The 14692-nt window shown below is 42.8% G+C and overlaps 1 protein-coding gene across 1 annotated transcript; it reads right to left on the bottom strand.

Moving 5' to 3' along the window:
- Positions 1-202: 202 nt before the first annotated feature.
- LOC106649909 lies at positions 203-733 on the bottom strand. The gene has a single exon (XM_014367637.1). The coding sequence runs from the start codon at positions 731-733 to the stop codon at positions 203-205; it is 531 nt and encodes a 176-aa protein (XP_014223123.1).
- Positions 734-14692: the final 13959 nt, after the last annotated feature.

The raw sequence follows: 14692 nt of genomic DNA, 5'->3' as shown, positions 1-14692 counted from the left end.
GTCGGGCGCTCTTGAACTGGGTTCCCTCCTTGCACCCAGATAGCTGCTTGGTCGTCGGGATCGGCGAGCCATGTGTTGGGTGGAGCGAGGTTCTTCTACTGCTCACACGGGATGGCCACGTCGATGCGCAGCTTGCTTATGGTATCGCAGAGCAGGTCCTGGGCAGCCTCGCAGTGATTGAGATTGAGCTGGAGGATTCTCATCATCGGCGGGCTTGGGTGACCTTCCGTGCTAGCGGGCAGCTGGAGCTTGTGGACGCGTGACGGTCGTCGTCGGCTCCTCGCTCCTGGCAGAGGACGCACGCCGTCTGGCCTTTGCAGTCCTTTGCTTGATAGCTCTTCTGGCCGCACCGATAGCAGAGCTCCGTGCGGTCGGGACCCTTGCAGCGAGCGGCCATGTAACCAGGACTCCAGCAGCGGTAGCAGCGCGCAGCCTCCTCGCGACCACGGATGCGACAGTTCACCCAGCCGATCCGTATGTGGCCGAGCTTAAGCGCTGTGGCCGCCAGGTCATCCGGGAGTGCGACCACAGCCACCTGTGTTCCTGCGTATGCCTTCCGCAGAGATTTCACAGGGTCGCGTTTAGACACCAGACCGCCCAGTAGAGCGTCCAGTGCCGCGTTGATCTCCTCGGAAGTCGTTATCTTCATGGAAAATTTTGTCTTGACTCGTGCAAGTTTTTTGGTTTGGCAGTCATGGCATGTCCGGACGTAATTCCGGATTCTGTTCATCATGTTCGGCCAGAAATATCTTTCTCTTACTCGGGGATAGGTTTTTACTATACCTTTGTGTCTGGCGATGGTGGAGTCGTGTGCTTCGCGTATAATGCCTGGGATGTCTTCTTCTCTGGGAGTGGTTACTTCACCGGTACATATAGTGATGTTAAGCTTCATCTGTGTTGTCAACTCTTGTTTTCATCATTATTAACATTCTCATGACTGCCAACATCAGGTACTTGTGTTTGGTTTTTAACGACGTTGACGAATTTTCATTTTTTTCTGTATTCGAGATCTTAACATTTTTAGATTTTACCTTAGTTTTATCGCCATCATCTTCATCATCCTTCTCATCATCCTCCTCATCATCTTCCTCATCCTCCTCATCATACTCGTCTCCATGAACTTTGCTGAGCCTGTATGATTTTTCCGGCAATCATGATCTTGTGGAGAATGACCAAACGAGCATAACCAACAGTCTTTTGAGCAGACAGTGTAGGATAACATTTTTCCTAAGTGGAATCCTACTACAGCAGTGTGACATAAAATTAAGTAATACATAATTTTCGGTTCGAAATTAATATTGAGCTAGAATAAAATAAATGTCTATACCTTTTATATGTGTGACCAGTTCCTTGTTTTTGCCAACCACCGTCAAAAGATCCTCTTAAACAAGTTTTTGTAGAAGTTGCGGATGAATTAATATTGCATAAATTAAGACAGAATAACAGAAACATGATTTTCTCAAGATTTTTAATGCATCATTTGCACTCGTGATACACAGATATAATATATTGTAACAGTTCCCGTGACCGCTACGATATTCACAGGGTAATCCTAGGCGATGCGCGTCTTCGCGCGGATCGCCGGCTGGCTCAGTTATTCGGTGCGACAATTCGCACCGACCGCGGCGGCGTCGTGGTCCAACCTAGGATGAAAATAACGGGAAGGTTCTGCCGAAATAATAATTCGCGAATTAATATGGTAAAATAATAGAGTATTTATTGAATGGACTTTCAAATACGAACGCAGCCTCGCAATCGCGGACACACCCACTCGATCACACTGAGACGCGATTGCACACGCAGAAGAGGTCGAGTACTCGAGAGGTACTTACAGTAGGTGAATGCCGTCAATGGCCGCTCGCTGTAATCGCAGCTGGCTTGACCCTCTCGCTCGTGTGGGCTGCTGCTGGTTTGCACTGTTCGCGAAGTCGCAATAACAGAAAATTAACGTGATTCTAATTCACAATACAATTCGTCGGAGATACTTCTCGCGAATACACCGATTCGTCCTCGATCGACCCGCGTCGAATATACGCCCGCGCAAGTCGTGCGAATCTCGCGTCACGCACTTGTCGCGTCCAGTCGTAATTATTATCTCGCGACACGGTCGAATTCGGAGCAACGCGCACGATGCTTACTCATCCACGATTACCGAGTATCTCTCCGTCTCTACGCCCTTTACGCGCTCGCAAGACGCTCTGATTGGTCACGTGACCAATTAGCCGGCCCTTGCTCCGTAAGGAAGAAGGAGACAGGCGATTCCGCGTGCGATGACACGCGGACTCTCTCTCGCACGCACACACTTACACACATGCGCGTCGCTGCGGCTGCTGCGTCACATACATTTTCGTGTCTATGTCCCATCACAGTGGGACTGCGTGCTGAAGAGGGGAGAGGCCTGTGACCGCGTAACGCGACTGTCACAATATATCTGTGACGCTGGTCATATAAAATGACCTGCGTTCGCATCTCCCTGCACAATTCTCGCTGTAAAGTCCTCATCCTTGGAAGAATTTTAAAACAAATAGTGGTGGCAGAGTGCGATGTGGTCTTCACGGTGGTCAAGCGTAAAAAGAACGAATTCGTTTTTGCAACGAGCCGCGTGCGTTAAGGTCGAGCCGCCAAGTTCCCCCTCCTTCGCGTCATTTGCGCGACTTATCGTTTGCAGTTTAAAAATTTAGCAAATTCGCACCGTAGCTGCCCCCACCGCTAACTTGCGAATAAGCTGGGAAACCCTAAATTCTTCTGCACTAATGACCGATTTTTACCGTCACAAGGCAGTCCGGATTGATCGCGCTTCGTGTCGGTTTCGTGAACAATAAAACGTTTTTTTTTTTTTTTTAACAATGCCGTTTCAGCCGAACGAGCCAAATCTCGCTGTATTGCGATATTTGATTACTGCAAATGTGGCTCGCAATGTGATAGCTGCCCATTTCCGTTGTTTGGAGAGAATCATCCGACAATGGACAACGAAATTTAATGCCGAGGGTGCCGCTCAAGAAGCTGGTGATCAACGCCGGCATAATTCCAGGCCCCACGTTATCGACAACGACGCTTTAGAGGCATTAAAGAATGCCATTGTTGCAAATCCTTTTAGCTCATTAAAGGGATTGTCGCAACAAATGAATATCAATGCATGCTACGAAACAGTGCGAAGAACTGTTAGAAAACGAACGGAATTACGTTTCCGAAGCGCGAGCAAGAAAGTCGATTTGACCGAGCTGAATGAGGCAGCTCGACTTGACTATGCCCAGGACTTCAGGCACTGGACGCCGGAAATGTTGTGAAGGGTCATCTCATTGGACAAAAAAGTTTTTTCATCTAGTAAAGACGGTAATTATTACTTATTACGGATACATTTTTATACGCATATTAGCACGCAAACAAGTAGGCCACATCGTCAATAATTTTCATCTGCACAACGCGAGAGAGATTGATTGATTGAACACTTTTTATTAATGCCAAGGTCATTATAACCGAATGGCAATTGGCAGAAGATTTACAACAAGAATATGTATGATAAAATATACGGACAGCACAGTATTTACAAATTACATATTACAGAAATTTACAAAATGGTAGCAAAACACAGCATAACAAAAACAAAAAATTAGCAAAGAATTTGCATAAAAATGCATAGCAAAGATACAGACATGATCACAATATAGCAAATTTTGAACAGACATGAGCTGAGAAGTTAAACAATCAGCGAGCACTGGACGAGCACCGCATGTGGTCACGCAGCAAGATGAAGATCGGCAACGAAGCAGCTGAACTTATACGTGTCGGGAGTGCATTCCACGAGATGGCAGTACGTACGGAGAATCCAGTCTTGTAGGTGGTGGTGTCGGCAAAAGATACCTCCAGAGTCATTCCACAGCCGGCAATACGCGCTGAACGGCGGACCTGGTTATCTGGTGGATGATAAAATTCCATGAGGTATTCCGGAGAAGACGTAGAAAGCATCCTATATGTGAACACGTTCGGTAAGTAGCTACGTCGATCCGATGGAGTCAGCCAATCGAGCCTGCGGTAAGAAGGCAAAAGCTCAGTATCGCGTCGCAATCCAAAGATGTAGCGAACACAGGTGTTCAAAAGTCTCCTGAGCTTGAGGTTGACCGAGGTCTTAATGTCGATGAAGGCGAGGCAGGCATAGTCCAGGTGAGGTACAATAAATGCACTGACCAGGAGCTTCTTGATGTCAGGGGGCAAAAAGCCTGCTCCTGATCGCGGGCGGTGCAGTATGCCATGTACACGCGAACACACAGCTCCGACATGGCTTTTCCTAATGAACGTAAAAAGGTTTTATTACCCTCAAATTAAAGGTCTTGATCTCAACTTTGACGTGAATATATTTAAAATGATCGTTCATGCTTAGTTCTGCTGTAAAATATCGAAAAACCACGCCAAAATACTGTTTTTCTTCATTTTTTGAGTATATCGTGTGTGCAAAATCCAAAATTCTTTTTGGAGGGTTCCCGTAAGTATTGGTTACTCATTATGGGTGTACCAGGAAGTGAAAACCGTCGCTAAACCCAAGGTTTAGCGATTTTAAGTGGTTTAAAACTTCAATTTACATTTTTTTTAAATTTTCCCATGTTATTTAAATGGGAAAAAAGCTGACGCGTGTGGCACTATCTAGAGTTAATTAATCGCGGTCGGACAGTGATTTTCTTTCATTGTGAGCCAAATGATGAACTTTCAAGGGGTGAGAGCGAGGATTGGAGCAATTCGGGAAATAACGGACAGTCTAGTGTATATACCCTCGATAAATTAAATTATAGATATAGTTATAGGAGTTAGATATAGTTATAGGAGATAAAGTAAATTACAGATATTATATCATAACTCCTCCCTCAAAGTCTCAATGTTTATTATTCTGTTGCCACATTGAAAAAAATTCACAAAATTCACATTGAAATACTTCGAGTATTATTCATTCTCTTGCAATGCTTCAGCTTTACTTTGAACAAACTTTTCAATTTTTTTACCACTGTTAATTTACAAAATAGACCTGTATTTTTTCCCCTTATCTTTTTTTATCCATTACCATTGTAATCGGAAAAACAATATCGTTATATAGAAGAGCTACTGGCTTGCTACGATTATTCCAAATACTGTACTATGACTACGCCGAAACAATTAAGGAGGCTAGATCGGTGTAAGGTTATCTACAATTGCATGCTCTGTGTATGCATTGAGCAACGCGCAACGCATGACGCAATTGTTATGTACCGGGCCATCAATTGCTTAAAAGAGCTGATGCGCAAGCGTGCAGACGACGTAGGTGGGCCGACGTTGCCTCGACTCTCGCGAGGAGGGCTTACGTCGGGAGAGGTCACGTCAACGGAGTACTCATACCCGTTGCTGTACGTGCTCTGCTCGTTCAAACAGCAAGTCGGAGCTTGTACACAGGTCGACGACCTGTTGAGTCGTGAGACTCGAGCTCAACTCTTTCCTCTTGACGATCTCGCTCGTGCCAAGAGTCAAAAGGCCATCTACCCAAATTGATACTCAAACACGAGGTCGACCGAAGAGAGGGCAGAGGAGATATAGGCACTCGAGCGACGAAGTCTTGCACCGGGATATTCTCCCGTGAACGATGCAACGGCAACGAGAGACTAGGATATCCTCGTTTGAAGGGCTACGTACGATAACCAGTCCAGAGACTAAGTTCGCTAATCGCTCTTAGGACGAAGTCCATTAACTAGATGTGCGACTGAGTCCTTCTCGGATATTCTCCAAATAAAGTCCAAATCCAGTTGAGGTTTGTCCAGTGGCGTAGCTGAGCATCCGCTGGGCCCACGGTGCGCGGGGGGGGGGAGCCCGAAAGGGGGCCACGGACTAACCCCAAGTAATCCCAAGTAACCCGATCGACCTAGCTCGTGAAAATTGAAAATAATTACGTTAAGTATCGAGACGTTGTACCGCGTGTATTGTTTTGGTGCTGCGAATACGTATACGTATACAAGTCTTAACCGGTACTGATTTTTTTTTTTTTTTAAAGAATTATGTTTATTTGGCAAATAATGTGTTTTTACAAGTTTTAAACATATACAGGAAACATAACTATATAATTAGGTCGAAGTTAAAGGAATGGTCCCTTGGGACACTCGCCAGTATATAATGAGTTATAATGAAATTATAATATGACTTACATGTTAGTACATACTGTGATATTGAGCCTCTTAGAAAAATGTAAACTAAGAATTTGCTACATTGTAATTTAAAATTAGTGGTTTTTGGTTTTTGGGTTAACAAGATAAACTCTAATAATAAAAAAAAAGAACGAAAGGTACAAATATATTTACAAAGTTTTCTTATAGTAGTTAAAGTCTTTTAACAAATAGGCGTCAAATTCTGTTAAATGGTCACAATAAACATGTTGACTACTATCAAATAATTCTATGAATATTTTTTTGTTGAGATTGTTTCTACTCATCTGGTAGAGAACATGTTTGCCATCGTTATCTATTATTACATTATATCTATCTAAGTAGAAAAAGGCTTCTGGGGGCACATACCCATTGCCTAGTGCTTTTCTAATATATTCATCGTTATAAATATATGGACCATAAATTAGGCTATTAACTCTACTGTTAAGCGCGCACTTAATATAATTTCTAGTTAAATATACAATGAACGAATCAATTCTGGGTATTTCAGCTTGTTTGAGTAGTTCATAGTTCCTTACTCTTTTTACGTAATTGCTGCTTACTGATCGGTATTTGTTTAAGCAGGCTGTGACACTGTGATTGTGCCGAGCAGCTCAAGACAGATAAGTGTGAGAAAAATTGACAGGCAATAAAAAAAGAATAAGTGATGCATATTAACGGACATCTTGTTTTGCAGGTCAATCGCCAGGGAAAGACGAGCCGCCGCCAAGAGCCAGACCGAATAACGAATTCATATGTCGCGCCGGATATAAAATTGTAAAACGCCGCTAGAGCGCGCCGCGCCGGACACGCGATGCGTGTGAGTAGGAGGCCGAGCGCAGAATTTTCACGTGTGAGCCACGAGCGAGAGCGTGCGAGTGGGTTCTGACGCGAGAGTCGTGCCGAGTGAGTTGAGGCACGTGAGAGTAACGAGTGACGAGAGTAACGAGTGACGAGAGCAACGAGTGACGAGAATAACGAGAGAGTGAGAAAAGGTACCTGCGAGTACGTGTGGAATTGTGAGAGAGAGGTGAGAGTGAGGAAAGTAGTGAGGAGAGAGAGTAATATTAACAAGTGCAGAAGTGTCGTGTGTGTGGAACGCCGGGTGCACAACCGAGACTTTGGTCCAGGACCACCAGCCGCGACAACCACCAGTGTAGACCACCGTCGGGGCCCGAGCCGGACTACAGCACAGCCGGGCGGGTTTTAGCCAGAGCCGGATCATCATAACCCATTGTTCGGTACGGTAAACATTATTTGCGAGGTGTGCGTGTGAGAGAGAGAGAGTGTATGCGGGGAGCACAAAAGCCGGTTGAGCCGCGCAAATATTTAAATTAAATTTTTTTTTTAACGCAATTAGCTCAATAAATAATACAACACAAATTTCTCTTTATTTTTCTTTTGTACCTAGTGTTGCCTTCCTTTTCCCCATAATATTTTTTTCGCGTACGGCCCAGACAGAGCCCACGCATTCATTGAGCGGCGGTGGCAGGGCCTTGAAAGGCCACCGTGTCGCAAGGCTCGTATTATTTTTCTTTCGAATAATCTTAGTTTTTCGACAGCAGACGCAGACGCGTTGAACCAGATGGGGCAACCGTATGTGAGCAGAGGACGAATTAGGCATAAATAGCAAATTATTTTAGCTCTATTGTTTAAAAAAGGTGAGTAGAATAAGCTATGTAGCTTCTTAAACATTGCTCTGGCTTTCTCCAGCTGTTTCTTCATATGAGTGTTGAATTTTAGGAGATCGTCAATGAGGATTCCTAGGTATTTGACTTCCCTCTTATGAGGGATCTTTACATTTGTAATAGGGTCGTATAGTGCAAAACTCTTCCAATTCTTGCGCGTGTATGCGCTTTCGTCCTTATGGGGTTTGCGTATGAGTATTGTTTCGCATTTATTTGTGTTAATTGTGAGTTTCCACTGAGTGTAGAAGAAATAAATTTTGTCAAATATCTCTTGTAGTCGTTGCTGAATTATTCTCATATTCTTGTCTGCAGTATATAAGATTAAATCATCCGCGAACGCTAGCGCAGAGACCTTCCCCATATTAAGCTCAAATAACTTGAGAAGATCAGCTGTATATATATTAAATAACAAAGGTGAGTTGACGGTCCCCTGCTGGAGCCCCTTAGTAATAGTAAATATATTGTTTGTGTTTATGATGTTGTTGCTAACTAATTGGAATTTTTTGTTTTTTATCATATTTATGATTATTTTAAGGAGGTGGGGGTTTATATTTATTTTTTGTAGTTTATAAATTAGACCATTGTGCCAGACCGAGTCGAAGGCCTTTTGTAGGTCGACTAGGACTGCACCCGTCATCTCATCTTTGTTATAGTTCCAGCATATGTCCGAAATCAGTTTATGTACAGCGTGTATTGTCGAGTGCCCTTGCTTGAAACCAAATTGGTGTTCGGGAATGAGGTTGTTGTCGGAGCAGCATTGGTTGATATGGAATTTTAAGAGTCTTTCAAACACTTTGCTGATCACCGGCAGCAGGCTTATGGGTCTAAGATTATCTAACTCAAGGGGTAATCCGGGTTTTTTGTTCAAAACTATCAGTTTCGCCTTTTTCCAAGCTTCTGGGTAATAACCGTTATTAAGGCAATTATTGAAAATAATCGTGTAATTTTTAATATAGTGGTAATTAAGTTTTTTAAGTATGGTGTTGGAAATTTCGTCCCAGCCAGTCGATGTTTTGTTTTTTAATATCTTGATGTTTTTAATTACGGTGCGCGTATGAGTGAATAGTGAATTAGCTGAATTTAAAATAGCGGTTGGGTTTGAGGCCTTGTTGCTTTTATTGAATGTCGTAATAGCTGGTAGCGCGTTTAACTTATTTTTAGTTTCTAGTACTTTTTTGTTAATTATTTTTTCCAACTCTGACCCCGAGTCAGCGTCTTTGGAATTAATTTTATGGAAGAAATTTCCTATGATATTATTTATCAAGTCCGGTTCAGAGATTGTATAATCGTTATTTTCGTCTTTTTTTAGATCTATTTTATTTATTCGGCAGATATCTAAAATGTTTTCATGTTTATGTCTAACAATTAAATTATTAGTGTCTATATTAGTGTTTTTTGGCTTAAATAATCTATTTATTTTTGGGAAGAAATTGGCCGACTCTTTATAATTAATTCCTTTGACCAGCTTAGCCCAATTATCCGTTGCCTCTTTACTGAATTCGCAGTAAAGTTTTTGCTTTACATTTTTCATATTTGCTTTTAATTGTTTATATTGTTCTACAGATGACGGGTCTCTTCTGTTGCGAACTTTGTGGATTTTTGTTTGTATGGTATGCTTCTCCTTGTAAAGCTGTTGTATCTTTTTACTTTGACCATTATTGCCGTAATCAAAGGCCGAGTATGTGGGTGTAGACGATTGAATTGCTTTTGTTATTGACTCTTGGAGCATATTTATATGCTCGTCAATTTCAACATTTGACAAATTTATGTCATCAGGAATTGTTATTTGGTTTTGTATTAGGCTTTTATTAAATTTTTTCAAATTGGTTTTCCTGTAAAGGAATTTAGGTGAGTTTTCACTCGGTTGAGGCAAGATTATATTATTGTTAAGTTTTAATTGCAATTCGATCGCCCTGTGGTCGCTTTCATAATTATGCGTGTGTAAGTATTTATCATTAAGTATACAGCTCCCCTTTACCAGAGCAATATCTATAAAGCTGTGAGATTTGTATAGAGTGGGAGTTTGTGAGAATAAAATTTTAACATCGTATAGCATGCCTGTGTTGTCAACCCATCGGTCCAGCTGTCTGCCCCTGCTGTTGATACTGGTAGTGGGATTATTCCACTTACTATGTTTAGCATTGAGATCCCCTATCAGAACGTAGTCATTAGCTACATTTTCAAGTCTGAGCTCGTTAAACAATTTGTCCAGGTCTGGACTTATATTTATATTATGCGTGGGGGACGCGTAGGCCCCAATTATAATTAGGTTTGAATTACCAGTAAGTTTGATTTTAATTATTGTATATTCAAGTATCTCTAGCTTACCGACCACTGTGACATTGGAACAGTTGAGTTTGTTGCTTACTAATATTGCAGTTCCACCTCCCTTAGCATCTCTGTCGTTTCTGAATATAGTATAATTACTCACACGTAGCTTATGTTTATTTGATAGTTTTGTTTCACAAATTGCCAGTACGTCTGGTTTGTGTTTGTTGATGAATACTCCCAAATTGTTTCTCCTATATAGAGATAAAATTGAGTTCACATTAATTGACATGATTTTAATGTTGCTTAAGGCTAAGTTATTTGCATGAATAGTATTTAATCTTTCCATGTTATGTTTAGTTTTTCATAAATGTGTTGAATCTTTTGGGAGTTTTCAACAATTTTAGAGTACAAAATATTGTTTTCATTTTTGACTATGTCACAGAGTTCTGATTTTAGGAGGCCAAAAATGCCATCTAGTTTACCTAATAAATTGTTAAATTTGGTTTCAATTTGATTATTTAACCTTTCATTGCAGTGGTCCTCGTTTCTTGCTTCAAGTATGTTGTGTTGTCCTGTGGTGCTATGTTGGATCGACTCTTGGTTGTTATTGGTGAAGTTGTTGCCGTTGTGCTGATTGTCAGGTGCCTTTGCAAAATCCTTAGTTTTCGTCTCATGGAGTGCTGGAGTATATGGTGCTATTTCTTGGTGGTGAACAGAAGTCGAGCTTTTAGTTATATTGGCATATGAGCCTTTGTTTATATTGTTTCTGTTGTGAATGTTTTTTTTGTTGTTGATCAAATCAATTTGCCTTTGCCTTTCAGTGCAGCCCCTGAACGATGCTGGGTGGCCAGTCATTCCACACAGTATACACTGCACCGAGGCATTGGTTTTTTCTTTCAACTTTCATTGGCCTGGTTCATGCTTATCGACACACTTGACACATCTGTAGTCCATGTTGCAATTAGAAGCAACGTGATCAATTCTCTGACACCTTTTGCATTGAGGTGGTTCTGTACGGTGAAGCATTTTTCAGCGAATAACTTGATGCAGTAGAAAATTAGTTTTTGTTAGCTCTTTTGTGCTGCTGTCAGCAGATAGCTGTATTAGAAAGGTGATGCCACTTTTTGGTTTGCCTTGGAAGACGCTGACTTTGTGTATTGAAACTTGATCTAATTTTAGCTGTTCTATCTCCTGTAAAACTTCATCACAAGAGGTGTTGGCGTGCAAGCCTTTAAGCAGTATGGATCTAAATTTCTTTTCTTTTGGGGTGAATGTTATGTATTCAATGCCCATAACTTTCAGATTTTCACGTGTAAGCATAAAGTCATCAATGTTGCTGGTCTTTAGCATGCAGCTATTGTTTGAGGTGTTTTTTATGAGAAAACACATTTTGATATTATTATCTTTGTATATTTTCATTAATTCTTGCGATGATCGGTTTTTAACATAGATAGGCGGCTGTCTTGAATCTTTTTGGTTAGACGCTATGCTGCTGCCACACGAGACGCCATCCGCATCATCAGAGTACTCAAGTTCCATGTTTAGTGGCGCCATCTTACTGTCTTGATCCACATTATCGAGAGGAGGTGGTACGTTACTGTCGCCGTTAACCGGTACTGATACACACTATAGAAACAGCGCTAAGTCAAATCATAGTCAGTAGACATCAGTCGTTCAATAAGTAAATATTATAAACTGTAATATCATAATTTTTGAGTGAAAAATGAAACGCTCTCGTCCAAGTGGTACTCAAAGACGGAAATCAGATTATCATCAGATTATTATAATTTAAAAACAAATGATTCTTTTCTCAAATTACCAAGATTGTGGTTGTGCTATTCAAAAGTATTCGAAAAAGCTTATTGTGAGCACTGCTGGCTTTTTGCCGATCGAAAAAATCCTCATTTTCGTTGGGAATGGATAGAAGGTATAAATGATTGGCAAGGACTTTCGAAAATAATTAAAAAACAATAGACAATTTAGTCGACGTTAATGTTAAGGAACAAATTAATTTCTGGGTTGAAGTACTCAAACGTGTAGTTGATGTGATACTAATGTTATCTAGTTGTAATTTGGCTCTACGAGGTCATGATGAAAGAAAAATGAGCGAATCCGATGTGCACAACAGAGGCAATTTTTTAAGTGTAATTGAACTTTTAGCAAAATATGATGGCGTGTTGTACAGTGTTTTAAATTCGGAAAACAAAAGAATCACTTATTTAAGTCCTGAAATTCAAAATGATAACTAATTTCATTACTGTCATTTCATATTAAGAAGACCATCATCAAAGATATCCAGGAGAGTAAATACTTTACGATAATTTTAGATACGACTCAAGATATATCAAAAAAAGATCAATTGAGCGTTATTATCCGATTTGTGAACATTGATTATGATAGTAATAACAATTTTCGTACTTTCATAGTACAAGAGTGTTTTTTAAGATTTTTCCAAGTTTTAAATCAAAGTTCTGAAGGTTTAAAAACAGAAATTCTTAATATATTAAAAGAATATAGAATATATTTTTAAACCTTAGACAAGCTAAGTCGATTCGGTTACTGGGGTTAGATAAAACATTTCAGGGGGGGGGGGGCATAACGATTTTCGCGGGGGGGCGCCTCAACTTTCAGCTACGCCACTGGGTTTGTCAATGTAATCGTCTCGCAAGTTCATTAGCCAAGAGCTGTGGTGATTATCGAGTAGTTGTTCAAGAATGAATGACAACGCAGCGAAGGGTCGCGCTGAATATATACTCATCAGGACGTCGACGGCGAGAGAGAGAGAGAGAGAGAGAGAGAAATCATTCATTTTGGCTAAGGACATAGAGCCCTATATAGCCACAGCACAATTACAGAAGTACATACATCAATCGTCAAGACTCGCAGAGAGAAAGCTCTCGTACGAGGAAACATCGCATCACAATATAAAATAAAGCATAACAAAATAAAATAAAAATATAACATAAAAGACAACAAAAGATAAAGTCAACAAACAAATTACAGGTTATGCAGATAAAAAAAGCTCGCGCAAAGCCCTCCCGAAACAAGAACCGCGATACGATAGTCGCAGGCCTTGTGGCAGTGCATTCCACAATTGAGCGGCGTGAATGTAAAATGAGTGCTCAAAGCAGCAGGTCCGTATCACGTCGGGAAGCGAGTGGTCCAGATCAGATCTTCGGCTGCTCCGTGCGGCATTGTCCGACTGGAAGGGGAACCTGACCGCCAGGTAGACCGGCGCGTCGTGCCGCAACACGGAAGGCAGCAGGCCCAGAGACAGGATGCCACGGCGCCTCTCGAGCTTGAGGATCCGGAGCTCGACGTATGACGGCGTGATGTGCTCAAACCTGCTGACACCCGTGATGAAACGCACAGCAGCATTCTGGCATCGCTGGAGCCTGGTCGAGAGCTCGTCAGACAGGCCAGCCATCAGTCCCGCCCCGTAATCCAGGTGCGGGAAAAGGAGGGACTTGACGAGCATCAGCCTGGTGCGGCGTGGCAGGAAGTCGCCCACCCTCCGCATGCGCGCCAGGGCGGCAAAGCATTTCGCGGCCGTGAAATTAATGTGCTCTCGCCAAGTAAGAGTCTCGTCGAGAACACAGCCCAGAATTTTCACGTCTTCGCAGGGCGCCAGGCTCTCTCCACAGAGCAAGACCGGCGGCAAGGCAGCAGCACGAATCCTCCGGACGTAAGGCCGGCTCCCGAACCAGATGGTCTGTGTCTTCCTGGCGTTGATGATAAGGCCGTTTTCCTCGGCCCACCTGGACACCCTGGCGAGGTCGTCATTCATCTTACCGATGATCACCTCAGGTTGGCTGGCAGGTCCTCGACAGACGATTGTGAAATCGTCAGCGTATAGGTGGTGTTTGCTGTGAAGACAGGCCGAAGGTAGATCGTTGATGAACATAGAGAATAGAAAAGGACCGCTCAAGCTTCCCCGAGGGACACCCCTCACGCGATGGAGCTGCGACGACATCTCGCCCTGGGGTCCAAGCACGATCTGAGGTCGGTGCGACAAGAAAGACTGAATCCAGGAGCAGGCCTGGTCCGAGAAACCGTAAGACCTCAGCCTATCGATCAGCAGACCGATGTCGACAAGGTCAAAAGCGCGCGAAAAGCCTATAGCCACCATTAAGACAACGTCCTTGTCCTCCACGGCCGCGCGCACGCCGTCCACCAGATCGATGAGCGCTGTGTGTGTGCTATGGTGTTCCCGGAATCCAAACTGGTGATCATCAAGAATACCGCGCTCACATATGAATGCCTTCATCTGCTTGAGAGCGACATACTCAAGAAGCTTGGAGGCTGCGCAGAGCAGGCTTATCGGCCTCAGGTCACCAACATCGAGTGGAGGCTTACGTTTAGCCAGGGGGCGCACCAAGGCCGACTTCCAGAGGCTCGGGAACACACCAGACTGGAGAGAAGCGTTGAAGATGTCGCAGAGCACAGGCAGAATCCTGTGCAGGCACGCAGCAAGCTGCCGCAGTGAGATATCGTCAACACCCCTGGCGTTGGAGCGGCCACGCCTGACGGCCTCCAAGACATCCAGCTCCGTGACGTAGAAGAAGTAGAATCGCTCCT

Source organism: Trichogramma pretiosum, unplaced genomic scaffold (assembly GCF_000599845.2).
Source record: "Trichogramma pretiosum strain Unisexual culture from Peru unplaced genomic scaffold, Tpre_2.0 scaffold15, whole genome shotgun sequence".
Lineage (NCBI taxonomy): Eukaryota > Metazoa > Arthropoda > Insecta > Hymenoptera > Trichogrammatidae > Trichogramma > Trichogramma pretiosum.
This window is presented reverse-complemented; position numbering and strand designations above follow the sequence as displayed.